Source organism: Carcharodon carcharias, assembly GCF_017639515.1.
Source record: "Carcharodon carcharias isolate sCarCar2 chromosome 27 unlocalized genomic scaffold, sCarCar2.pri SUPER_27_unloc_28, whole genome shotgun sequence".
Classification (NCBI taxonomy): domain Eukaryota; kingdom Metazoa; phylum Chordata; class Chondrichthyes; order Lamniformes; family Lamnidae; genus Carcharodon; species Carcharodon carcharias.
In genome coordinates this window covers 13,484-39,957 of record NW_024470644.1, presented here as the reverse complement: position 1 = coordinate 39,957, position 26,474 = coordinate 13,484, and the positions used below count along the sequence as shown (strand labels likewise).

The window sequence follows — 26,474 nt, the reverse complement described above, 5'->3', positions numbered from 1 at the left end:
AAACTCCTTTTGCAAGGGGTTAAAGCGGGGTGTGGAGACAGAAAACTCAAATCGAATATAACAATAAGATCTGACAGAGTCACTTGATTCATTACGATCTGGATATTATTGGCTTTTGAGTTAAAGCATTGAGTTCCAGGTCATAACCACTTATTGTGTAAAAACATTAGTCCTCACATTCACCTGTATTGCTTCCCAAAAGCTTCAATCTGGGTCCAGTAATCATTTTGCGATCAGCTAACTTTTTTTATTCAATCATGGGATTTTGGCATCACTGGCTAGGCCAGCATTTATTGCCCATCCCTAATTGCACTTGAGAAGGTGGCAGTGAGCTGCCTTCTTGAACCGCTGCAGTCCGTGTGGTGCAAGTACACCCACAGTGCTGTTCGGGCGGGAATTCCAAGATTTTGACCCAGTGACAGTGAAGGATCGGTGATACATTTCCAAGTCAGGATGGTGAATGACTTGGAAGGGAACTTACAGGTGATGGTGTTCTGATTTATCTGCTGCCCTTGATGGTAGTGGTCGTGGGTTTTGAAAGTGCTGTCCAAGGACCCTTGCTGAGTTTCTGCAGTGCACCTTGTAGATGGCACATGCTGCTGTTAGTGTGCATCAGTGGTGGAGGGAGTGAATGTTTGGGATGTGGTTCCAATTAAGAGCACTGCTTTGTCCTGGGTGCTGTCGAGCTTCTTGAGTGTTGTGGGAGCTGCACTCATCCAGGCAAGTGGGGAGTATACCACCACACTCCTGACTTGTGCATTGTAGATGGTGGACAGGCTTTGGGGAATAAGGAGGTGAGTTCCTCGCTGCAGGATTCCTAGCCTCTTACCTGCTTTTGTAGCCACAGTATTTATATGGCTAGTCCAGTAAGTTTCTGGTCAATGGTAACCCCCAGGATGTTGATAGTGGGAGATTCAGTGATGGTGATGCCATTGAATGTCAATGGATGATGGTTAGATTCTGTCTTGTTGGAGATGGTCATTTGCTTGGTACTTGTGTGGTGCGAATGTTACTTGCCACTTGTCAGCCCAAGCCTGGATATTGTCCAGGTCTTGCTGCATTTGGACTTGGACTGCTTCAGTATCTAAGGAGTCGTGAATGGTGCTGAACATTGTGCAATCATCAGCGAGCATCCTCACTTCTGATCTTATGATGGAAGGGAGGTCAGTGATGAAACAGCTGAAGATGGTTGTGCCGAGGACACTATGCTGAGGAACTCCAGCAGTGATGTCCTGGAGTTGTGATGACTGACCTCTAACAACCATAACCATCTTCCTATGTGCTAGGTATGACTCCAACCAGCGGAGAGTTTTCCACCTGGTTCCCATTGACTCCAGTTTTGCTCGGGCTCCTTGATGCCACACTCAGTCAAATGCGGCCGTGATGTTAAGTGCAGTCACTGCCACCTCACCGTGGGAGTTCAGCTGTTTTGTTAATGTTTGAACCAAGGCTGTTATGAGGTCGGGAGCTGAGTGAACTTGGCGGAACCCAAACTGGGCGTCAGTGAGCAGGTTATTGCTGAGCAAATGCAGCTTCATAGCTCTGTTGATGATCCCTTCCATTACTTCACTGATGATTGAGAATAGACCGATGAGGCAGTAATTGGCTGGGATGGATTTGTCCAGCTTCTCCTATATTTTTTGTTTCAAACTGATGAAGAGAGGGGGGTGGAGCAAAATAGGGGTAGTCGAAGCTTAGGAGCAATTTGACAAAGATATCTGATACAGGACAAAGGCAATGATTGTGTTAAATACAAAGGCAGATGTTAACAGTGGCATCAAGGTCAGTTAGCAGAATGTGTTAATAGCAGAACAAGGGTCAGCGCTCTCTGAAAACAAAACATGAGAATTAGGTACAGACTGGCCCTTTCTGAGGGAGGGCATTTGGAAATAAAGAATTATCAAAGTGGAGTACCAGTGAACCTTTGTTTCAATCCCTCTAGAACAAGTATGTCCTTGCTTAGGTAAGGAGACCAAGACAGCAAACACTACTCCAGGTGAGGCCTCATCACTGCTCTGAATAATTGTAGTAAGTCTTCTTTACTCTGATACTTAATTGCCTATGCACTTAGGAAATACTAGTATGATCAGGCAGTCAACATGGTTTTATCAAAGCAAAATTGTACTTGAAAAGTATATTAGCTTTCTTGAGCATGTAACTGATAGGATGGATAAAGGGCAACCAGTAGATGTCATATACTTGGATTTCCATAAGGCATTCGACAAAAGACTGCAGAAATACCCTTATCAATGACTCCAGGAGCCCAGTGCACCAAATGGGATGGGGTTGTGCTCTGAGCATGCTCGTACCAGCTGGTGGAGATGGACTGGGGTGGAAAAGGTGGCTCAGGAGACCGTAGGAAATTGTGGGAGGAATTGGAGCTGTGCATTGGCCGGGAAGCTTCAGAAACATCTGGCCTAGGCCTGAGACCCACAATCGCATGTTTGCAACTTTGGGGCTTTATCCCAGGGTCAGGCCCAAGTTAGCAGCCACCATTGTAGTTTAGCAAATGGCAGAGGATATACACAGCCACCTTGGTGTGGGAATGGAGAGTTAGAGGGTCTTTGTGGTCCCAGTGACCAGGAGAGAAAATGTTTGACTCATTGATTTTGTTCTCATTCTGTATTCAGGGGCTGGAGAATTGAACCCAGCCAGAGTAGAGGCAGAAAAGGGAATGGAGGAAAGATATGGTGGCAGTGGCGCTGAAATCCAATCCAATCATACTGGGAGGAGGGAGAATGTGCACTGTGGGTGTACCTACAGCATATGGACTACAGCCGTTCAAGAAGACAGCTCACCGCCACCTTCTCAGGGGCAGTTGGGGATGGGTAATAAATGCTGGCCTAGCCAGTGATACCCACATCCCATGAACGAATAAAAAAAATATATCAACCTGTATGGGATGAGGATTTACTTTGAAAGCTGTGTCTGCCAATTGGAGAACAAGAGAGGAAAAGATGTTCAATAGAAAATGGGATTGTCTGTTCTGAATTTCCATCCTGTAGTTAGAGTGATTGATGAATTGTGTAATCTCCTTTAACAGGGAATAAGAACAGGAGGATTTGCGGACAGGAAACTCAAACCAAACTTCATATTGAGATCTGACTCAATTCCTCAGGACTGGAATATCATCGACCTTTGAATGTGGAAGGAGAAATGTCTGTTCTGTCTGTGGTAAAAGATTTCAAACATCGTTGTGACTGGAAAAGCACCGAGACACACACACACAATTGAGTGAGAGTGTTCCAGTGAACTGACTGTGGAAAGGGCTTTAACCAGTTACACAATCTGAAAAAACATCACACGATTCACAGCGGGGAGAAACTGTACACGTGTTCTGTGTGTGGATGAGGCTTCAACTGATCATCCAACCTGGAGAGACCCAGGGACACCTGCAGCATGGAGAAACCATGGAAATGTGGGGACTGTGGGAAGAGATTCAGTTGTCCATCCCACCTAGAAACTCATCGACGCACTCACACTGGGGAGAGACCGTTCATCTGCTCCGTGTGTGGGAAGGGATTTACTCAGCCATCCAGCCTCATGTCACACCAGCGAATTCACACTGAGGAGAAACCTTTTAAATGTTCTGACTGTGGAAGAAGCTTTAGGAGCTCCGGCTGTTTAATTCAACATCAGGGACTTCACACAGGGGAGAGACCGTTCACCTGCTCCGAGTGTGAGAAGAGACTTGCGTCTTCATCTCACCTCACAAAGCACCTACGTGTGCACACGGGGGAGAGGCCATTCACCTGTCCTGAGTGTGGGAAGAGATTCAGGTGTTCATCCAACTTCACTGAACACCTACGTGTGCACACGGGGGAGAGGCCGTTCACCTGCTCTGAGTGTGGGAAGGGATTCACTTGTTCATCCCACCTTGCTGAACACAAGCGAGTTCACACTGGAGAGAAACCATTTGTCTGCTCCATGTGTGGGAAGGGATTCACTACGTCATCCCAGCATCTGACCCACCAGCAGGTTCACACTGAGGAGAGACCATTCACCTGCTCCACGTGTGGGAAGAGATTCAATCGTTCATCCACCCTGCAGAGACACCAGCAAGTTCACACTGGGGAGAGGCCATTCCTTTGCTCCAAGTGTGGGAAGGGATTCACTCAGTCATCCCACCTGCTGAGACACCAGCGAGTCCATAAGGGACTATAGGAGTTTGATTCTGCTGATATTGCTGCTGATAGTCACATGCAGGACTGAACCCTGTTCATTCTGACAGAATTCTGGCTTCCTGAACTGGGGTTTGGTGTCCAATGAATCACCTTTGTGTGTGCCAAGCCCTTGATTTCTCCAGGATAAGAGGAAAGTCATTGAGCTCCTGTTACCGACTGTTCTGTTTTTGGAACTTGATGGGATAGAAAGCTGACAAACCCCTGGATCTCACTGCCTACATTCCAGGATTCGGAAAGAGGTGGCTGCACCGATATTGGATGCTTGTGATTTTCCAAAATTCCCCAGATTCTGGAATGGCAACAATGGATTGGATGGTGGAAAATGTAATCCCAGTATTCAAGAAAAGCAGGAGAGAGGATACGGGGAAACACAAGCCATTTAGCTGGACATCAGTCATCAAGAAAGCACTGGAATCTATTATGAAGGAAGTGGTAACATTGCACTTAGAAAAGGACAATTTAATTAGACAAAGTGAACATGGTTTGATGAAAGGGGAACCGTGTTTGATAAAGCTGATAGAATTTGTTGAGGATGTAACTCGCCGGTTAGATAAAGCGGAACCAGGGAATATAGCATGATTGAACCTTCAAAAGTCATTTGATAAGGTGCCACATAAAACGTTGTTGCACAAGATCAAGGCTCATGGGGTTGGGAGTAGAATATTAGCATGGATAAAGGATTGGTTAAAGGTCAGAATACAAAGATTAGGAATAAACGTCATGTTGAGGTCAGCGGGCTGTTATTCTGTAACAGCACGAGCAGTGTAACTGGGGCTTCATGTATTTGCAGTCTATATTCAGGACTTATTTCAAGGGGGACCAAGTCCCAATGTGTTCAAGTTTGCTGATCATATCAAGCTAGGTGGATAAGTAAGCTGTGAGGAGGACATAAGGAGTCTGCAAAGGGACATGGACAGGTTGAATGAGTAGGCAAGAAGGTGGCAGATTGAGTATAATATGGGAAAATGTGAGGTTATTCACTTGAGTAAGAAGCAGAGAGAAACTGAATATTTCTTGAATGGCGAGAAACTAAATGTTGTTCAGAAGGATTTGAGTTTCCTTGTACAAGAAGCAAAGGAAATGAACATACAGGTGCAGCAAGCAATTAGAAAATAAATGATATGTTAGTGTTGATTCCAAGAGGATTGGAGTACCAGAGTAGGAAGTCTTGCTACAATTGTCCAGGGCTCTAGTGATACCACATCTGGAGCACTGTTTATAATTTCGACCTCCTTACCTAATGAAGGATTCACTTCCTTTGGAGGGATTGTAATGAATGTTCAGTAAATTGATTCCTGGGACAATGGGGCTGTGCTATGAAAAGAGATTGAGTGGACTGGGCCTATACTCTATATTTTAATGGAAGGCTCTGAGAATGTTCACTCGATTGATACCTGGGGTGATGGGGCTGTGCTCTGATGAGAGATTGAGTAGACTGAGCCTATACTCTCTATAGTTTAATGGAAGGCTCTGAGAATGCTCACTAGATTGATCCCTGGGATGATGGGGCTGTGCTATGATGAGAGATTGAATAGACTGGGACTGTACTCTGCAGTTTAATGGAAGGTTCTGAGATTGTTCACTAGATTGATTCCTGGGGCGATGGGATGTGCTATGATGAGAGATTGAGTAGACTGGACTGTACTCTCTGCAGCTTAATGGAAGATTCTGAGAGGCTGTTTCCCAGGCTTGAGAGTCTACAGCCAGGAGGCATCATCTCCGGCCTTTCAGACTGAAACAAGGAATAACTTCCTTCACTCAAAGGGTTGTCAATCTTTGGAATTCCCTACTCCAGAGGATTGTGGATGCTCACTTGTTCACCTGTGTTAGAGGCTGAGATCGACCGGTTTTTGGACTCGAAGGAAATCAAGGGGTTATGAGGTTTGAGTGGGAAAGTCGAGTTGAGATTGAGGATCAGCCATGATCTGATTAAATGTCAGAGCAGGTTTTAGAGTCTGTATGATTTACTTCAGCTCTTATTTCTTACATTTTCCTTTCTAATTCTGGATTATTTCACTTCTCAGACCTTTGGTTACTCTCATGGACACATCCCAGCTCCCCGTACCTTCCAGAGGTTCTCCATCGTGCTGGGCTCAACAGCACGGAGACCACCCTCCAGAAAATTCCACTTGGATGGCCAGGCCATGTCCCCCACATGGATAATGACAGAATCCCCAAGCAGATCGTCAATGGGGAACTGTCTCAGGGTAAACAACATCAAGGTGGTCAGTACAAACGGTATAAGGACACCCTAAAAAAGATCCTTACAAACTTGTGCATTGCAGACACCTCTCTGGGGAAAACACTGCAGCCGATCAGCCCACGTGGAGGCAAACACTGAAATTTGGTTCAGCATGTTTCAAGAACCATCTGCTCCAGACTCACAACATCCGATGTGCCCAGAGGAAGACCAGAGGTGGAGCAGCTGCAGAAGTTCCCCTGGCACCAACAACAACAACATGAACTGTCAGTTCTGTGGGCATCCATGTCGATCCCACATCAGACTCTTCAGTCGTGAGAGGAGCCACAGAAAATGATGCAATCATTGACAGCTTGGACACACTCGAACAACGAGGAGCCTACCCCAACATTACCCGTGTTCCCCGGATCGGGGAACTATACTCTGTATGATTGCAGTGCTGTTAATAAAGTCAGGAAAAGACAATCTATTGTTGTGAGCTTGATTATCTGGTGTCTGAAACCACAAGATTCAACATTTAGAGTCAACAAGATGAACAAGGAAACGCATCACGGCCCAATACTCCAGCTCAACATTCACAGGAGAAAGTCTGTTATCTAACACCTCGAGTGGACAGAACAGAGAAAGATCCCAACTGTAAGAAACAGTCAAATTATTTGTAAATATATTTGAAATGCTGACAGATTCCAACAGTCAGTTTCCATTACATTGACGTCAATGGAAGATGAGAGAGCGGTTATTCTAGAATTATAAAGAACACTAGTTAGATCACAGCTAGAGTACTGAGTACAGTTCTAGTCAGGGGCCCAGATAGAGTGGAAAGGAAGAACCTATTTCATTAACAGAGATGTCAATGACCAGGTGGCAGATTTTTAAAGTCATTGGTGGAAGGATTAACAGGGAGTTGAGGAATGTTTTCACCCAGAGGGTGGTGAGGGTCTAGAACTCACTGTCTGAAAGGGTGGTAGAGGCAGAAAAACTCACATTTAAAAAGTACTCCAAAATGCACTGGAGGTGTAGTTGTAAACTACAGAGCTATGGATTAGGAGCTTGAAAGTGGGATTAGACTGGAGAGATCATTTTCAGGTGGCACAGACATGATGGGCTGAATGGCCTCCTCTGTGCTGTAAATTTCTATGATTCTGTGATGACAAGTGGTCCTCATGTTTTTATCCAAGACAGGCCTCAGCCCAGTCATTTGCTCCACATGTTGATGTGATGGTTCGAGCTAAGAGGTGTGTTCTGGAATCTGTGGTCAGAGGTTGTAATTATTGAGACAGACCCTAATTGAAGAGGGAAACTGAGAAAGGAACTGATTCTCCCACTTGTTAAGGAAACTAGACTGACCCTGGTTAAAATCATATAAAAGGACACAGAGGGCCCTCAGAGCTCAGTAGTAGATGATGTTCAGTGGTGCTGTACAGGCAGGCTGAAGAAGATGGAGACTTGATACAGAAGCTGAGAATAAGAACAGTTGCTGCAGCTGTTTCTGTTACTTGGCGGATCGACACCATCCAGACCGTTGTAGGCAGAGTTGAGTTGGTTCCACAGATGTGTGCCATTTTTGGTGAAGACCATGCCCGTGGAACTCAGGTTGGTTGTGCGCTGCTGTTGGCTGGAGATCAGGCTACATCCTAGAAGAAGAGGAGCTGAAATTCCTTGTGAGGAAGACAGTGTTCTGAGTTGTGACTAAGACTGATGACATATAAGCGAGACGCACTGCCAAGTCAAATCATAAGACCTGTCTTAATTGTATCTGCCATTTAATGTGTAATTTATCATTTATAATTGACTATGATTTGCCTTTTAATTTATGTTAAACTAATGTTGACTTTGTGTTTTAGAGTATAGATGATTAACCATGAAAGTGTTCAGTGTTTGCTTTGCTTGACTCTCGTACAGTAAAAATTCTTCTGTTTAAATTATGGAATCTTGAGTCTTCGTTCTTTCCATAAATAACTGAGATTTCAGATTTCTTCTATTTTGAATAACAAGTTACTGGTCTCTCCTGAGATTATGGCAGGTGCAAGGTATCAGGAACAGTAAATAAAATCTAAATGTCAGTAAGCAGTGATATGATTTATCTGTATCTAGTTCTATGTGAATACCTTTTGCTGAATGGGGCCCTCGCCCAGTGCTCAGGATTGAACACAATATTTGAGCTGAGGATTAATCAGGGATTTATAAAGATTCAGGATAACTTCCTTGTTTTTGTACTCCATGCCTCCATTAATAAACTGAGGATCCCATCAGCATTTTTTAAAACAGCTTGATCAACTTGCCTTATCACAATGAAAGAAGCGTGTCCATTCACCCCAAGTATTTTGTTGCTACACACTCTGTTTCAAATTGTACTATTTAGTTTAAGCTGCATCTCCTCATTCTTCCTTCCAAAATGCATCTCTGACTGTGAATCACTTTAGGATGTTCTGAGGGTGTGAAAGGTGTTAAATGAACACAAGAATTTTCTTTCTCTTTTACAGCTGATTTAAAGTTGTAGATTTTTCTCCAAAGATTAAATTTGGATAAATTAACTATTTTACTGCACAAACAACTTCAGGGAGTCAGTGAATTAAGAGTAAAGATCCCAGACTGCGGTTCTTCAAGGTACACTGCAGACCCAACAGCTCAATCAGCTCCACTCTCAGCTCAGGAGATCTCAACAATCCCACATACTGTCCACAGGGGAGTTCTCCTGGTGCAGTGGGACCAACATTCATGCTTTAACTGACACCAAAAAACTGGATTAATCGGTCACTGTTTTTGTTGTCGATTGCTGTTTGTGGAATCTGACCATGTGCAAACTGGCTATTGTGAAACAGTAACAAATTGTATTTATATAACATGGTTAATGTAATAAAACATCCCAAAGTGCTTTGGGGGAGTTATCATAAAGAAAAAATTAACATTGAGTCACATTGGTCTTTATTTGAACAGATGTCCAAAAGCTGATTAGAGAAGCAGATTTTAACAAGCATCTTTAATCAGGAGAGAGAGCTAGAGGGGTAGAGAGGTTTAAGTAGGGAATTTCAGAGTTTCATGCATGGGCACAGGCACCATTGGGGGAGTAATTAAAATCAGGGATGTTGAAGAGGCCAGAATGAGAAGGGTGCAGATATCTCACAGGATGTGAGAAACTGGAGATTACAGAGATAGGGAGGGACAGGGCAATGGAGGAATTTGAAAACAAGGATGTAAATTTTAAAGTTAAGGCATTGCTTGACCAAAAGCCAATGTAGGTCAGTGAGCACAGAGGTGATGGGTGAATGAGACATGGTCTGAGAAAGCACACGGGCAGCAGAGTTTTGGATAATCTCACATTTCCGTGTTGCGGCAGGGTGAATGTGAGAGGCTGATCAGAAATGTATTGGAATCATCAAGTCTAAAGGTAACACGGACATAGGTGAGGGTTTCAGCAGCAGATGAGCTGGGGTGGGGTGAAGACAGGAGATGTTATGGAGATTGAAATATCTGGTATTAGTGATGGTGTGGATATGTGATCAGTAGCTCATCTTGGGGTCAGCTATGAGACTAAGATTGTGAACAGTGTGGTTCAGCCTCAGACAGTTCCCAGGGAGAGGGATGGATTCGGGAGTTTGGGAACGGAATTTGTAGTGGTGACTGAAGACAATGGCTTTGGTCTTCCCAATTTTTAATTGGAGGAAATTTCTACTCATCCAGTGCTGGATGTCGGCTAAGCAGTTTGATAAGCAGTGGAGGAATGGAGAGGGATGGTGGTGAGGTAGAGCTGGGCGTTGTCAGTGTACATGTGAAAACTAACACGGTGCTTTTGGATGATGTCGCCTAGTGGCAGCTTGCAGATGAGAAATAGGAGGGGCCAAGGATAGATCCTTGGGGAACACCAACTTCAAGGACTTTGGAGAGGAAAGGGAGATTGGAGATGGGGTAGTAATATTTGCAAAGACAGTGGTGTCAAAGGTTTTTTGGGTGGATGATGAGGGTGAATTTAAAGGGGAGAGGGACAGTATCAGAAGAGAGACAGAGCCATTAACAATATCAGATAACGTAGGGAAGTTGGGTGATCAGTGCTTTAAGTGGGGAAAGAGTAAAGGGAGAAGGCAGGTCTCATGGACAAGGTGAGCAATGAGGGGGTATGATGGGAGGTAGGAGGGAAACCAGAGAAAGATGTGAGTTCAGACAAGGGGGAAGTTTAAAGACAGAATGACCCAGTGGGCTAATGAAAGGGAGGGAAGCAGCTGATCATATTGTCTCAATCTTAATGACAAAGAAACTCCATGAGAACCTAACACTTGTTGTTGGAGGTGTGGATAGAGGAGACGGGGGAGAGGGAGAGCCCTTCAAAAGGAACTAACTTGTTTCAGAGATACTAAAAAGACATGACACAGTGTGATTATCACAAAGAAAAGAAACTTGATCTTTGTCCAGAATATTAGCCTCTATAACTTGGGTGGGGTGGAGTCTATTAACAGACCCAATGAACATAGTTCAGTCCTCGATGTGATTAACAGCAAAATCCAATCACTGTTGTAACTTGTGAGCTCGCTGGTGTCTCAGCAGGTTAGATGATTGAGTAAATCCCTTTCCACAATCAGAGCAGGTGAATGGCCTCTCCCCAGTGTGAACTCGCTGGTGTCTCAGCAGGTTGGATGACTGAGTGAATTCCTTCCCACAATTGGAGCAGGTGAACAGCCTCACCCCACTGTGAACTCGCTGGTGTCTAAGCAATGCAGATGACTGAGTGAAACACTTCCCACACTCAGAGCAGGTGAATGGCCTCTCCCCAGTGTGAACTCGCTGGTGTCTCAGCAGGGTGTATGACTGAGTGAATTCCTCTCCGCACTCAGAGCAGGTGAATGGCCTCTCTCCAGTGTGAGTGCGCTGGTGTACAGCAAGGTGAGATGATCGTCTGAACCCAGTCCCACAGTCAGAGCACCTGAACGGTCTCTCATCAGTGTGAACTTGTTGATGGTACATCAGTTCCTGAGAACTTTTATAACACTTCCCGCAGTCCAGACATTTAAAAGGTCTCTCATTGGTGTGAACTCTTTGGTGTGTCATCAGGTTGGAAGAATTAATGAATCCCCTCCCACACACACAGCAGGTGAACGGTCTCTCCTTAGTGTGAACTCGATGGTGTGTCCGCAGGGTGTATGAGTGAGTGAATCCCTTTCCACACACAGAGCAGGTGAACAGTCTCTCCCTAGTGTGAACTCGATGGTGTGTCCACAGAGTGGATGACTGAGTGAATCCCAATCCACATACAGAGCAGGTGAATGGCCTCTCCCCAGTATGAACTCGCTGGTGTGTCAGCAGAGTGGATGACTTTGTGAACCCCATTCCACATACAGAGCAGGTGAACGGCCTCTCTCCAGTGTGTACTCGCTGATGAGTTTCCAGTTCTGATGGGTAATTAAATCCCTTCCCACAATCGCCACATTTCCACGGTTTCTCCCTGTTGAGACTGCATTTATGTTTTGACAGACCAGATGATTGGTTGAAGCTTTGACCACATACAGAACACATGTACAGTTTCTCCCCACTGTGAATGGTGCTTGTTCCTTCCATGTTCAAATTCTGATGATACTCATGATAAATTGGGCAACTCCATCAAATCCTGGTGCGATATTTCGGAAATCCTCACTTTCTAATACCCTGTCAAATTGATTGAAAACAGGGAAAAAAAGAGTGAGAAAGAACCCACAAAAAACGCAAAGGCAGGTTGTGAAATTGAGCTGATTGAATCTGGCAATTTGTGAGGCCAGCACCAGGAAAACGTGACCGTGAAAACTGCTGGATTGTCATCAAAACCCAAGTGGTTCACTAATGTCCTTCAGGGAAGAGAAGTGTGGGTGTGGACCTACACACAACTCTGGCCTCTATGGGAGGGATGAAAGGGAGAGAGAAAGAGATGGGAGAGGCAGGAGGCAAAGGAGGGGGATTCTTTATATCGACAACTTGACCAGAAATACAGAACCTCCTAAACCCTCAACCTCCACCTCCTAGAAGGACCAGAGTAGCAGAGGACCAGGGTAGCAGGTGTATGTGAACACCATCACCTCCAAGTTCCCCTCCAAGTCACAGACCATCCTGACTTGTCTGACATCCTGTACTGGATGAACAGAAATTTCCTCCATTTAAATATTGGGAAGATTGAAGCCATTGTCTTCAGTCCCCATTACAAACTCCACTCCCTAATCAATGACTCCATCCCTCTCCCCGGCAACTGTCTGAGACTGAATCAGACTGTTTACAACTATGGAGTCATCTTTAAAACCAAGTCGAGCTTTCAACTACATACCTGTTACATCCCCAAGACCGCCTGTTTCCACCTTGTAAACATCGTCTGACTCCACCCTAGTCTCAGCTTATCTGCTGCTAAAATTCTCAACCATTCATTTGTTATATCGAGATTTAACAATCCTAACGCACTCCCAGCCAGCCTCCCACATTAATCCTCTCTGTAATCTTGAGGTCATCCAAAACTCTGCTACCCATGCGCTTATTCGCACCAAGTCTTGTTCACCCATCACCTCTGCCTTTTTTAAAATTTCTTTTACAGGATGTGGGTGTCACTGGCTAGGGCAGCATTTATCACCCATCCCTAATTGCCCTTGAGAAGGTGGTGGGGAGCTGCAGCTCACGTTGCAGTCCATGTGGTGCAGGTACACCCACGGTGCTGCTAGGAAGGGAGTTCCAGCATTTTGACCCAGTGACAGTGAAGGAACAACAATATATTTCCAAGTCAGGATGGCGAGTGACTTGGAGGAGTACTTCCAGCTGGTGGTGTTCCCATCTATCTGCTGCCCTTGTCCTTGTAGATAGTACTGGTTGTGGGTTTGGAAGATGCTGTCAAAGAAGCCTTGGTGAGTTGCTGAAGAGCACCTTGTAGATGGTACACACTGCTGCTGCTGTGCATCAGTGATGGAGGGAGTGAATGTTTAAGTGACTGGAGCGCCAGTTAAGTGAGATGCTTTGTCCTGGATGGCATTGAGCTTTGAGTGTTGTTGGAGCTGTTCTCATCCAGGCAACTGATAATCCAATATTCCATCACATTCCTGGCTTGTACCTTGTGGATGGTGAATCGGCTTTGGTGAGTCAGGAGGCGAGTTACTCTCCACAGAATTCCCAGCCTCTGACCTGCCCTTGTAGATCCAGTATTTATATGGCTGGCCCAGTTCAGTTTCTGGTCAATGGTAACCCCCAGGATATTGATAATGGGGGATTCAACGATGATAATGCCACTGAATGTCACAAGGAGATTGTCAGCTTCATGCTTGTTAGTGATGGTCATTGCCTGACACTTGTGAGGCACGAATGTTCACCCTTCGACCCTGTGCTCACTAACCTACAAAGGCTCCAGGTTAAGAAACTCCAAAATTTTAAATTTCCCATCCTTGCTTTCAAATCCCTTCAGGGTGACTGCTCGCCATAACTCTGTAACCATGGTGACTGCCAGCCATAACTCTACAATCATGGTGACTGCCCGCTATAACTCTGTAATCTCCTCCAACCTCACAAGCTTTCCAGATATCTGTGCTTCTTCTAATTCTGACATCCTGAGCTCTCCTGATTTTAATTGTTCCATCTTTGGCGACCACATCTTCAGCTGCAAAGACCATAAGCTGTGGGATTTCCTCCCTAAACCCCTCCACTTCTCGAACTCACTTTCTTCCTTTAAGAATCACCTTAAAACCTTTCTCTTTGACCAAGCCTTTGGCCATCTGCCCTCATATCTCCTTGCATGTCAAATGTTGCTTTCTAAAACTCCTGTGAAACACCTTGGAAAGGTCTATTACATGAATCGCACTATATAAATACAAATTGTTGCTGATCTGAACATATATCTCGGTTCCTTCATCATCGTTGTAACTCCTTACCTCACATCATTGTGGGAGCATCTTCACCACATGGACTGCAGTGGTTCAAGAAGGTCAAACATCATCTTCTCCACAAGTAACTGGGGATGAGTAATATCTGCTGTTGGTCATATTAGTGAAAGGGCAGGGGTGTGGGATTAGCTGATTTGCTCCTGCAGAGAGACAGCACGGGCACGATGTACTGAATGGCCTCTGTCTGTATTGTAACCATTCAATGAATCAATGATAAAGAACCGACACTGGAGACCAGGGACCAACCTCTGGAACCAATGCCCAACCTGTTACAAACCGGCTCTTCATTGATCTGGGAGCTGCGGCCCCGCTCGGTGCAAACGGGGGAGGGGGACCTGTCAGTTTATTTCCGGGGTTTGCGGTTTACACAACATGTTTCCGGAGCCTCTCCGTCCACCCGCGGGATCCATCGCTCCCTCCACCCCGCCATCCCCACCCCTTTACCCAAAGTGGACCCGTCTCCCCATCGCCATTACCCGCACTGCGCATGTTCCAGTCGCAGACGGCCCCGCCCCTCATTCACTCCGATTGGTTGGAGGGCCAGCCGCCCTCGCTGGGTCCTCCAATCCCGCCCCTCTTCCTATTGGTCCGGAGCTGCCGTCAATCACCCGGGTATTGTGACGGTTACAAACGCTGAGAGCGGCCACAGACTCAGCCTGACTTGCTGATTCTTGGCAGCATTTTCTGTTTGGGAATTAGAGCTAGAGATGGACGGTCAGTTCCCCTCTGTCCGGGGGGAATTCACACTCATTTCCCCACTGCAGTGATTATCACGTTTATTTTGACCCAGCGACAGGATAAAAACAAAAACCTGCGGATGCTGGAAATCCAAAACAAAAACAGAATTACCTGGAAAAACTCAGCAGGTCTGGCAGCATCGGCGGAGAAAAAGAGTTGACGTTTCGAGTCCTCATGACCCTTCCACAGAACTGAGCTAATATAAGGAGAGGGTTGAAATATAATCTGGTTTAAGGTGGGGCATGTGGAGGGGGGGTGTGGTGGTTGAGACGTTGGGGGCGGGAGCAATAGTGTGGTTGTAGGGACAAGCAAGCAGTGATAGGAGCAGATAATCAAAAGATGTCACAGACAAAAGAACAAAGAGGTGTTGAAGGTGGTGATATTATCTAAACGAATGTGCTAATTAAGAATGGATGGCAGGACACAAAAGGTACAGCTCTAGTGGGGGTGGGGTGGAAAGACTAGCGGGGCATAAATGATTTAAAAATAATGGAAATAGGTGGGAAAAGAGAAATCTTTATAAATTATTGGAAAAAAAACAAAAAGGGGGAAGAAACAGAAAAGGGATGGGGATGAAGGAGGGAGTTCAAGATCTAAAGTTGTTGAATTCAATATTCAGTCCGGAAGGCTGTAAAGTGCCTAGTCGGAAGAAGAGGTGCTGTTCCTCCAGTTTGCGTTGGGCTTCACTGGAACAATGCAGCAAGCCAAAGACAGGCATGTGGGCAAGAGAGCAGGGTGGAGTGTTAAAATGGAAAGCGACAGGGAGGTTTGGGTCATTCTTGCGGACAGACTGCAGGTGTTCTGCAAAGCGGTTGCCCAGTTTACGTTTGGTCTCTCCAATGTAGAGGAGACCGCATTGGGAGAAACGAATGCAGTAGACTAAGTTGGGGGAAATGCAAGTGAAATGCTGCTTCACTTGAAAGGAGTGTTTGGGCCCTTGGACGGTGAGGAGAGACAAAGTGAAGGGACAGGTGTTGCATCTTTTGCGTGGGCATGGGGAGGTGTCATAGGTGGGGGTTGAGGAGTAGGGGGTGATGGCGGAGTGGACCAGGGTGTCCCAGAGGGAATGATCCCTACAGAATGCCGATAGGGGGGGGTGGGTGAAGGGAAGATGTGTTTGGTGGTGGCATCATGCTGGAATTGGCGGAAATGGCAGAGGATGATCCTTTGAATGCGGAGGCTGGTGGGGTGATAAGTGAGGACAAGGGAGACCCTATCATGTTTCTGGGAGGGAGGAGAAGGCGTCAGGGCGGATTCGCGGGAGATGGGCCAGATACGGTTGAGGGCCCTGTCAACAACCATGGGTGGAAAACGACAGGATGTTGAGTGACTTGGAGGGCAACTTCCAGGTGGTAAAAACAAAATACTGTGGATGCTGGAAATCTGAAACAAAAACAGGAAATGCTGGAAAAACTCAGCAGATCTAACAGCATCTACAGAGAGAATAAATACACAATTAACGCTTCGAGTCTGTATGACTCTCCTTCCAGGTGATGGTGTTCCCATATGCCTGCTGCACTTGTCCTTCTAAATGGTAATAGTCATTGGTTTGGAAGGTGGTGTCGAAGGAGTGTCCTGCAGTGCTTCTTGGAGATACACGGCTGATACTATGTGTCAGTGGCTAGAGGGGCGGCAAGTTCTGGAGCACCAAGTCTTCAGTACTATTGCCAGAATTTTGTCAGGGCCCATAGCCTTTGCAGTATCCAGTGCCTTCGGCCACTTCTTGACAGCACTTGGAGTGAATTCAATTGGCTGAAGACTGGCATCTGTGATGCTGGGGACCTCCGGAGGAGCCCGAGATGGATCATCCACTCGGCACCTCTGGCTGAAGATTGTAGAAAATGTTTCAGCCTTATCTTTTGCACTGATGTGCGGAGCTCTTCCATCATTGAGGATGGGGATATTTGTGAAGCCTCCTCCTCCAGTAAGTTGTTTAATTGTCCACAACCATTCATGACTGGATGCGGCAGGACAGCAGAGCTTGGATCTGGTCCGTTGGTTGTGGGATTGCTCAGCCCTGTCTATCACTTGCTGCTTATGCTGTTTAGCACACAAGTAGTCCTGTGTTATAGCTTCAAAAGGTTGAAACCTTATCTTTAGGTATGCCTGGTGTTGCTCCTGGCATGCCCTCCTGCATTCTTCATTGAACCAGTGTTGGTCCCCTGGCTTGATGGTAATAGTAGAGTGGGGGATTTGCCAGGCCATGGGGCTACAGATTGTTTTCGAGTGCAATTCTGATGCTGCTGATGGCCCACAGTGCCTCATTGATGCCCAGTGTTGAGTTGCTAGATCTGTTCAAAATCTATCCCATTTAGCATGGTGGTAGTGCCACCGTGGAGGATCTCATCAATGTGAAGGTGGGACTTTTTCTCCATAAGGTCTGTGTGGCGGTCACTCCTACTGATACTGTCATGGACAGTTGCATCTGTGGCAGGCAGGTTGATGAGGATGAGGTCAAGTATGTTCTTCCCTCTTCTTGGTTCCCTCACCACCTGCCGCAGACTCAGTGTAGCAGCTATGTCAGTTCGGTCTCGGTCAGCTGAGTCAGTAGTGGTACTACTGAGCCATTCTTAGTGATGGACACTGAAGTCCCTCACCCAGAGTACAGAGTGATGTTCAACATGGAGGAGCACTCATTCATCAGCTGAGGGAGGGTGTTACGTGGTAATCAGCAGGAGGTTTTCTTGCCCATGTTTGACCTAATGCCATGAGACTTCATGGGGTCTGGAGTCGACGTAGAGGGCTCTCAGGGCAACTTCCTCTTGGCTGTATACCACTGTGCCGCCACCTCTGCAGGGCCTGTCCTTCCATGGGAATGGACACACCCAGGGATGGTGATGTCGGGTGGGGGTGGAGAAGTGGGCAAGGAGAAGTATCAAAAAAAGTACAAACCTGAGAGCTGAACCAGGGTTAATGGGACACCGAATGGAGCGGATGCGGAGCTGGGTGGAGCAGACCAGCTGATCACAATCGGGGGAGGGGGCGGTGACTGATGTGTGCTCCAACTAATAGGGAGAGGGTGGGCGGAACTGGAGGACAGATTGGGTGTGGGTCCTCCAACCAATGGCGGTGTGGCGGGGGCGGGGTGTGGTGTGGAGCTCAGGTGCGCTGATGCAGATTGTGAGGCGCTGTCCCCAGGTGAGAGCAGCTGAGGCAGCGCAGAGCTGGGACTGGAAACTGGGGCTGTTCTGGGACAGGGGGCTGAGGGGGAGGGGCATCACAGGCAAAAATAATACAATAATTAAAATGTTTATATATTATTTATTAATTATAGATATATATATAAAAGTGTAAATTGATAAACTTTTAAGAGAATGTGGAACAACAGCAACCTGACCGAGAACCAAACTGTGAGTCTGCCAAGCCCGCGTCCTCAGCACATTCCTCGACAGTGGTGAGACCTGCACAACATACGCTGGGCAGGAGAAAAGGCTGAACCGTTTCCACCTTCACTATCTCAACACGTTTCCTCAGCACCTCACAGTCATCAACTCGGAGGCCCTGGCACACACTAATTCCATCAACAGCCGCTCATTACAAAGTAAAAGTGCTGGCTCAGCCACGTCCATCGGATAGATGATGGCTGTTTACCCAGAGCTCTTCTGTAGGTGAACTGGCCACTGGGTAACAATCCTCCGGACATCCAGGTCTCCACTGCAAGGAGGATATGAAGGTGGAGGAGATTGACACTGACAACGGGGAGACAGTTGCCAATAGTTGTGACCTCTGGAGGCTGACTGCTTGGAAGGGCCTTGGAAGTGGTGTGAAGAAACGGAAAGCTCAGCTGGCTGAGATGAGGGCCCAGAGCAAACAGAGGCCAGTGAATCCTGCACCTTCTCAGCCCACTGCCTTTATTTCCAGCACATGGAGCAGAGGCCTCCATGACAGAGTAGGGCCCTCAGCCACACCATATTATGCTTAACACAGAGTTCACCACCACAGCACAAAACAGCCCTTGACATTCAATGGCATTACCATCGTTGAATCCCCCAGTCTCAACATCCTGGGGGTTGCAATTGACCAGAAACTGAACTGGACTATCCATATAAATACTATGGCTACAAGAGCAGGTCAGAGGCTAGGAATCATGTGCGAGTAACTCACTTTGTGACTCCCCAAAGACTGTCCACCATCTACAAGGCACAAGTCAGGAGTGTGATGGAATACTCCCATTTGCCTGGATGAGTGCAGCTCTATCAACACTGAAGAAGCTCAACACCATCCAGAATAAATCAACCTGCTTGATTGGCACCCCATCCACCACCTTAATCATTCACTCCTTCCACCACTGATGCACAGTAGCAGCAGTGTGTTCCATCTGCGAGATGCACTGCAGCAACTCACCAAGGCTCCTTTGACAGCACCTTCCAAACCCACAACCTCTGCCATCTAGAAGAGCAAGGGCTGTGGACACATGGGAGCACCACCACCTGGAAGTTCCCCTCCAAGCCACTCACTATCCTGACTTGGAAATATATCGCTGTTCCTTCACTGTTGCTGGGTCAAAATCCTGGAACTCCTTCCCTAGAAGCACTGTGGATGTACCTATACATATATAATGTTCACAGCCATCCAATCCTCTGGGAACTCGCCTATATCTAGTGAGGATTGGAAAATGATCCTCAGAGCATCTGCTATTTCCTCCCTGGCTTCCTTCAACAGCCAGAGATACAATCCATCCGGCCCCGGTGATTTATCCACCTTCAAGAATGCTGGAAATCTGAAATAAAAGCAGAAAATGGCGGAAAAACTCAGGTCTGGCAGCATCTGTGCAGAGAGAAATGGAGTTAACATTTCATGTCCAACATGACTCTTCTTCAGAACCCTTTGATATCCAAGGAATCTGAAGCACTCCCTTCTGCAGGAATTCCCCTTTGATAATTCTGAAGAAGAGTCATTTTGGGCTGGGAACATTATTTCTATTTCTCTCTCCATAGATGCTGCCAGACCTGCTGAGTTTTTCCAGCATTTACAGTTTTTATAAATTTTTTATTCTTTCACCAGATGTGAGCATCGCTGGCAAGACCACCATGTGTTGCCCATCCATAATTACCCTTGAGAGGTGTTGGTGAGTTGCCTTCTTGAACTGCTTCACTCCATGTGGTGTAGGTACATGCTCAGTGCTGTTAGGGAAGGATTTCCAGGATTTTGACCCAGTGACAGTGACAGCGAAGGAACCATGACATAATTCCAAGTCAGTATGACGTGTGTGGCTTGAAATGGAATTTCCAGGTGGTGCTGTTCCCCTGCATCTGCTGCCCTTGTCCTTCTAGGTGGTACAGGTCACAGGTTTGGAAGGAGCCTAGGTGAGTTGCTGCAGTGCATCTCATAGATGGTACACACTGCTGCCTCTATGCATTTGTGGTGGAGTAAGTGAATGTTTTAAGGCTGGCTGGCCAAGGTGCTGGGTATTCAAAAAAAGGTACCAGGCGTGAACATATTCCTTTGTTGCAGAGAAGGGGTCCCTGCGTATAAATATATCTCACTTCTAGCAAGCATAATTTTTTTTATTTGTTCATGGTGTGTGGGTGGCTAGGCCAGCATTTGTTGCCCATCCCTAATTGCCCTTGTTCAGAGTGCATTTTTTTTAAGAGTCACCCACATTGCTGTGGATCTCGAGTCACATGTAGGCCAAATCAGGTAAGGACAGCAGATTTCCCTCCCTAAAGGACATTAGCGAACCAGATGGCTTTTTAACTCCAGATATTTATTAAATTCAAATCCACCATCTGTCGTGGTGGGATTCAAACCCGGGTCCCCAGAGCATTTCCCTGGGTCTCTGGATTACCAGTTCAGTGACACTATGCCACCGCCTCCTCATGAGCCATTTATAAGCTGGACTGATGTTAAGCACACTCAGGATTGTGCAGCAAGTGCTGGCCAATCATGGAATCATATCTCAGAGTACTAGATCAAGGCAGGTTAATGTGGAGCTGGAGAATTGCTGCAGGAGGGCTTCAGATTCATGGGCATCAACATCAGTTCTGAGGAATGAGGCACCTGTTCAAGATGGATGGATTGCACTTCAGCAGAGGTGTGACTAGGGCCCTTGTGCGTAGGTTTACTAGTGCAATGGGGGAAGGTTCAAATTACTTTTACAGGGTGAAGGACAAAATCATTGTTCCTTCCACTGGGGTCACTTAAAGAAACATTTCCCCAATTATTTAGTTTACTTTTCAATAGTTGTTACATTGAAGTCTGGTGTCAATTACACCAGAAGATGGAAATGACACACAACATGTCCCTGATATTAAGGTCAGCCTAACAGTTCTCCCTCCCCACTCTCTGTATTATTATTTTATGGAAGCTGGACAGATTCCCACACATGCCATTGGGCATTTTGCAATTGGATTCATTCATCCTGGTTTTGATTGGCTCTCTTGCTCTTTACTTCATGCTCTGTGACGGTTCCCGTGTATTTGGTTCCCGGCTGCAGGCAGCACCTAGTTTAGCTTTATTCGGCGCATCTGTGGTCTGTGATGTCACGTTCATAAAGATTTTTTCACGCAGAGAAGACCATCCCAAGGTGTTTGGTAATGTGTAATAAATGGGAGAGGATTAATTTATGAACTCAGAGTAAAGGAGCCTCTAGGTAGCAGCGAACATAACATGATTGTATTTTGCATTTGGTTTGTCGGAGACAAGAGTGTGTCTAAGACAAGTGTTTTAAACTTCAATAAAGGCAATTACAAGGGTACGAAGATGGGGCTGGTGAAAGTGAACTGGGAAATTAGGTTAAGGGTAGGTCAGTAGAAATACAGCGGCAGACATTTAAGGAGATGTTTCATAGCGAAGGTAAATTCCGGTGAGAAAGAAAGACTTTCGGAGAAGTATTTGCTGTCCATGGCTAACTAAAGAAGTTAAAGATAACAAATTGGAAAAAAAAAGCTTACAATTCTGCGAAGATTAGTAGTAGGTCATAAGGTCATACAAAATTTAAAAAGCAGCAAACAATGACTGAGAAAATGAGGGAGAAATTAGATTCTGAGAAGAATTCAGCTGGAGATATAATAACAGTTAGTAAGAGTTTCTACAAGTCTTGAAAAAGGAAAAGAGTAACTAAAATGAGTGCTGGTCCTCTAGGGAGTGAGTCTGGAGAATTAATAATGGAAAATAAGGAAATGGCGCAAGTGTTGAACAAATTTTGTGTCTGTCTTCACTGCAAAAGAGACAACTAACATCCTAAAAATACTTGTAAATCAAGAGGTGAAAGGGAGGGAGGAACTTAAAATCACCAGGGAAAGGGGACTGAGAACACTATTAGAACAAAAGGCTGACAAGTTCACAGTACCTGATGGACTTCATCCTAGGGTCTTAAAAGAAGTGGTTGTGGAGATATTAGATGCACTTGATATAATTTTCCAAAATTCCTTTGATTCTGGAAAGGTCCCATCTGATTGGAAAATAGCAAGTGTAACTCTTCCAATCAAGATAGGAGTGAGACAGAAAGCAGGAAAACATAGACCAGTTAGCTTAACATCTGTCATGGGAAAAAAATCTAGGATCTATTATTAAGGAGGTTATAGCAAGGCACTTAGAAAATCTTAATGACATCAGGCAGAGTCAACACGGTTTTGTAAAAGGGAAATCGTGTTTGGCTAATTTAATAGAGTTCTTTGGGGAAGTAACAAGCAACAAGGATAAAGGGGAACCTGTAGCTGTGATATACTTGGATTTCTAACTGGCATTTGATAAGGTGCCACATCAAAGGTTATTACGCAAAATAAGAGCTCATGGTGAGGGGGTAACATTAGCATGGACAGAGGATTAGTTATCTAACAGGAAGCAAAAAGAAGGGATAAATGGGTCATTTCTGGGTTGGCAAGATGTAACTATTGGAGCATCACAGGGATCAATGTTAGGGTCTCAACTATTTACAATCTATATCAATGACTTGGATAAAGGGACTGAATATTTGGTTGCTAAATTTGCTGATGACATAGGTAGGAAAGTAAGTAGTGAAGAGGACATAAGGAGTCTGCAAAGGGATGTAGATAGGTTAAGTGAGCAGGAAAAAAATTGGCAGATGGAGTACAATGTGGGAAAATGTGAACTTGTCCACTTTGGCAGGAAGAATAGAAAAGCAGCATATTATTTAAATGGAGAGAGATTTCAGAACTCCACAGTATAGTGGGATCTGGGTGTCCTAATATATGAATCACAAAGTCAGTACGCAGGTACAGCTAGTGATTAGGAAGACAAATGGAATGTTATCATTTATTCAAGGGGAATGGAATCGAAAAGTAGGGATGTTTTGCTGTAGTTTACAGGATGTTGGTGAGACCTCATCAGGAGTACAGTTTACAGTTTTGGTCTCCTTGCTAAAGAAAGAATATAATTGCATTCAGAGAAGTTCAGAGGAGGTGCACTGGACTGATTCCTGGGATGAAGGTGTTGTCTTATAAGGAAAAGTTGGATAGGTTGTACCTGTATTCTTTGGCTTGAGGAGAATCAGAGGTCTTATTGAAATATATCACATCCTGAGGGGATTGAACGGAGTGGATACTGAAAGGATGTTTCCCCTTATGGGAGAGAGTCTATGACAAGAACTAGGGGCACAGTTTAAAAATAAGGGTTTTCCATTTAAGGAAACAAGGAGAGTTTTTTCTCAGAGGGTTGTTAGTCTCTGCAGCTCTCTTGCCCAGAGAGCAGTGGATGTTGGGTTATTGAATATTTTTAAGGATGAATTGGACAGATTCTTGATTGACAAGGAAGTCAAGCAGTATCGCGTGTCAGCAAGAAAGTAGAGTTAAGGCTACAATCAGATCAACTCTGATTTTATCAAATGGCAGAGCAGGCTCAAGAGGCCCAATGGCCTACTCCAGCTCCTAATTCGTATGTTTGTACGTTTCACAGGAGCGATGACCACAGGCCACATAAAGAGATATTAAGGTGCTAAACTGAGGGCCTATCCAACCTCTCAGGTGATGTAAAATAGGAAAAGAGGAGCAGGAGTAGGCCATTCAGCCCCTTTAGCTTTCTCTGCCATTCAACTAGATCATGGCTAATTATAGCAGGGAGTTCTTCCCGGTATCCTGGCCAATATTTTACTCCCAACCAATCTCACTAAAAACAGATCATCTCTGGTCATTATCAGATTGCTGTTGAGGAAGTGAGAGACCTTGGAGTGTAGGTCCACAGGTCCTTGAAGGTGGTAGGACAGGTGGACAAGGTGGTGAAGAAAGCATATGGAATGCTTTCCTTTATTGGGCGAGGTATTGAATACAAAAGCAGGGATGTAATTATGGAGCTGTATACAATGCTGGTTAAGCCACAGCTGGGATTCTGTGTACTGTTCCGGTCACCACATTACAGGAAGGACATAATTGCTCTGGAGAGAATGCAGAGGAGATTTATAAGAACGTTGTAGGGGCTTGAAAATTGCAGCTATGAGGAGAGATTGGATAGGCTAGGGTTGTTTTCCTTGGAACAGAGGAGACAAAGAGGTGACCTATTTGAAGGTTAACGCACAGACAGACCCTCCGTCTCCACAACCCTCTCCTCTAATTCTGGCCCCCTGTGCATCCCCCATTTCAATCACTGCACCATTGGTGGTCGTGCCGAGAAGCTCTAGAATAGACTACAAGGCATGATGGGAGAAGGGAGAGAAACTGGAGAAAGGTGTGAGTTCAGGGCTCGGGTAAGAAGGAACTTTGGAGATAGTTTGGTCCAGTGCACTAGTTTAAGGGAGGGAAACAGCAGAGGCAGCTGATTGGATTGTTTCAATCTTAGTGACAAAGAAATTCCATGATCTCCTCATACTTGTTGGAAGGTGAGGATGGGTGAGACGGGGAGTGGAAGAAGCCTTCAAAAGTAATTAACTTGTGTTAGAAATATTAGAAAGATTCAACACAATGTTTTCAACACAAAGCTGATTTATTTTGAATTTTATCTAAAATATTAGCCCATGTAACTGTGGTGGAAATTATTAACATCAGTAGAAACAGACCCAATGAATACTGTTCAGTCCTCTGTGATTACCAACAAAATCCAATCACTCTAGTTACTTGTGAATTCGCTGGTGTCTCATCAGGTTGGATGACTGTGTGAATCTCTTTCCACACTTGGGGCAGATGAATGGTCTCTCCCCAGTGTGAACTCGCTGATGTGTCAGTAGGGTGGATGACTGAGTGAATCCCTTCCCACAGTTGGGACAGGTGAACGGCTTCTCCCCTGTGTGAACTCGCTGGTGTACAGTGAGATCAGATGATGTCTTGAACCCAGTCCCACAGTGAGAGCACCTGAATGGTCTCTCGTCAGTGTGAATACGTTGATGGCGCATCAATTCCCCAGAACTTTTAAAACAGTTTCCGCAGTCCAGGCATTTAAAAGGTCTCTTATCAGTGTGAACACGTTGATGGGACATCAGCTCCCTGGAATTTTTATAGCACTTTCTGCATTCTGGGCATTTGAAGGGTCTCTTATCAGTGTGAACACTCTGGTGATTCAGCAGGGTGGATAACTGAGTGAATCCCTTCCCACAGTCAGAGCAGGTGAAAGGTTTCTCTCCAGTGTGGACTCGCTGGTGTGTCAGCAGGTTGGATGACTGAGCGAATCCCTTCCCACAGTCAGAGCAGGTGAATGGCCTCTCCCCGGTGTGAACTCGCTGGTGCTCAGTGAGTTGAGATGACTGTCTGAATCCAGACCCACAACGAAAGCACCTGAATGGTCTCTCGTCCGTGTGAACACGTTGATGGAGCATCAGGTCCCGGGAACTTTTAAAGCATTTCCCACAGTCTGAGCATTTAAAAGGTCTCTCGTCAGTGTGAACTCGCTGGTGCGTCAGCAAGTCAGATGACCGAGCGAATCCTTTCCCACACTTGGAGCAAGTAAATGGTCTCTCCCCAGTGTGAACTCGCTGATGTCTCAGCAGGTTAGATGACTGAGCAAATCCCTTCCCACAGTCAAAGCAGGTGAATGGTCTCTCACCTCTGTGAACTCGCTGGTGTCTCAGCAGACTGGATGACTGAGTGAATCCCTTCCCACATACGGAGCAGGTGAATGGCCTTTCTCCAGTGTGACTGCGTCGGTGAGTTTCCAGGTCAGATGGAAATTTGAATCCCTCCTCACAGTCTCCACATTTCCACAGTTTCTCTCCACTGTGAATGGTGCTTTTTCCTTCCATGTTCAAAATCCGATGATATTCAGGTTTCAATAAATTGGGCGACTCTCTCAGATTCTGATGTGATGTTTGGTTTGAGTTTCCTGACTGAAAAATTCTCCCTGTGAAATTGATTTAAAACAGAAAAAAGGGAGTGAGAGAGAACGCATAGAAACACAAAGGCAGGTTGTGAAATTGAACTTAATGATTCTGGTAATTTTTGGGGCCAAAACGAGGAAAAAACTACCATGAAAGTTGTCGGATTTTTTGTAAAAACCCAACTGGTTCATTAATGTCCTTCAGGGAAGGGAACCTGCCTCCAGTCTGGGCTACACAAGACTCTGGCCTCTATGAGAACACTAGGGGAAGGCGGTGACATA

At 45.6% G+C, this 26,474-nt stretch overlaps 2 protein-coding genes across 2 annotated transcripts; one reads left to right on the top strand and one right to left on the bottom strand.

The window, feature by feature from the left end:
* Window positions 1-3,049: 3,049 nt before the first annotated feature.
* Window positions 3,050-4,763, top strand: LOC121273919 (zinc finger protein 239-like). Its single transcript, XM_041181044.1, has 2 exons — window positions 3,050-4,024; window positions 4,471-4,763. The coding sequence occupies exons 1-2, from the start codon at window positions 3,400-3,402 to the stop codon at window positions 4,761-4,763; spliced, it is 918 nt and encodes a 305-aa protein (XP_041036978.1). The 5' UTR covers window positions 3,050-3,399.
* Window positions 4,764-9,201: 4,438 nt separating this feature from the next.
* Window positions 9,202-26,212, bottom strand: LOC121273918 (zinc finger protein 850-like). The gene is made up of 3 exons (XM_041181043.1): window positions 25,001-26,212; window positions 18,532-18,781; window positions 9,202-11,970 (listed from the first exon to the last, which is right to left on the bottom strand). Exons 1-3 carry the CDS (start codon window positions 26,116-26,118, stop codon window positions 10,885-10,887), a joined length of 2,454 nt encoding a protein of 817 aa, XP_041036977.1. The 5' UTR covers window positions 26,119-26,212; the 3' UTR covers window positions 9,202-10,884.
* Between the last annotated feature and the right edge of the window lie 262 nt (window positions 26,213-26,474).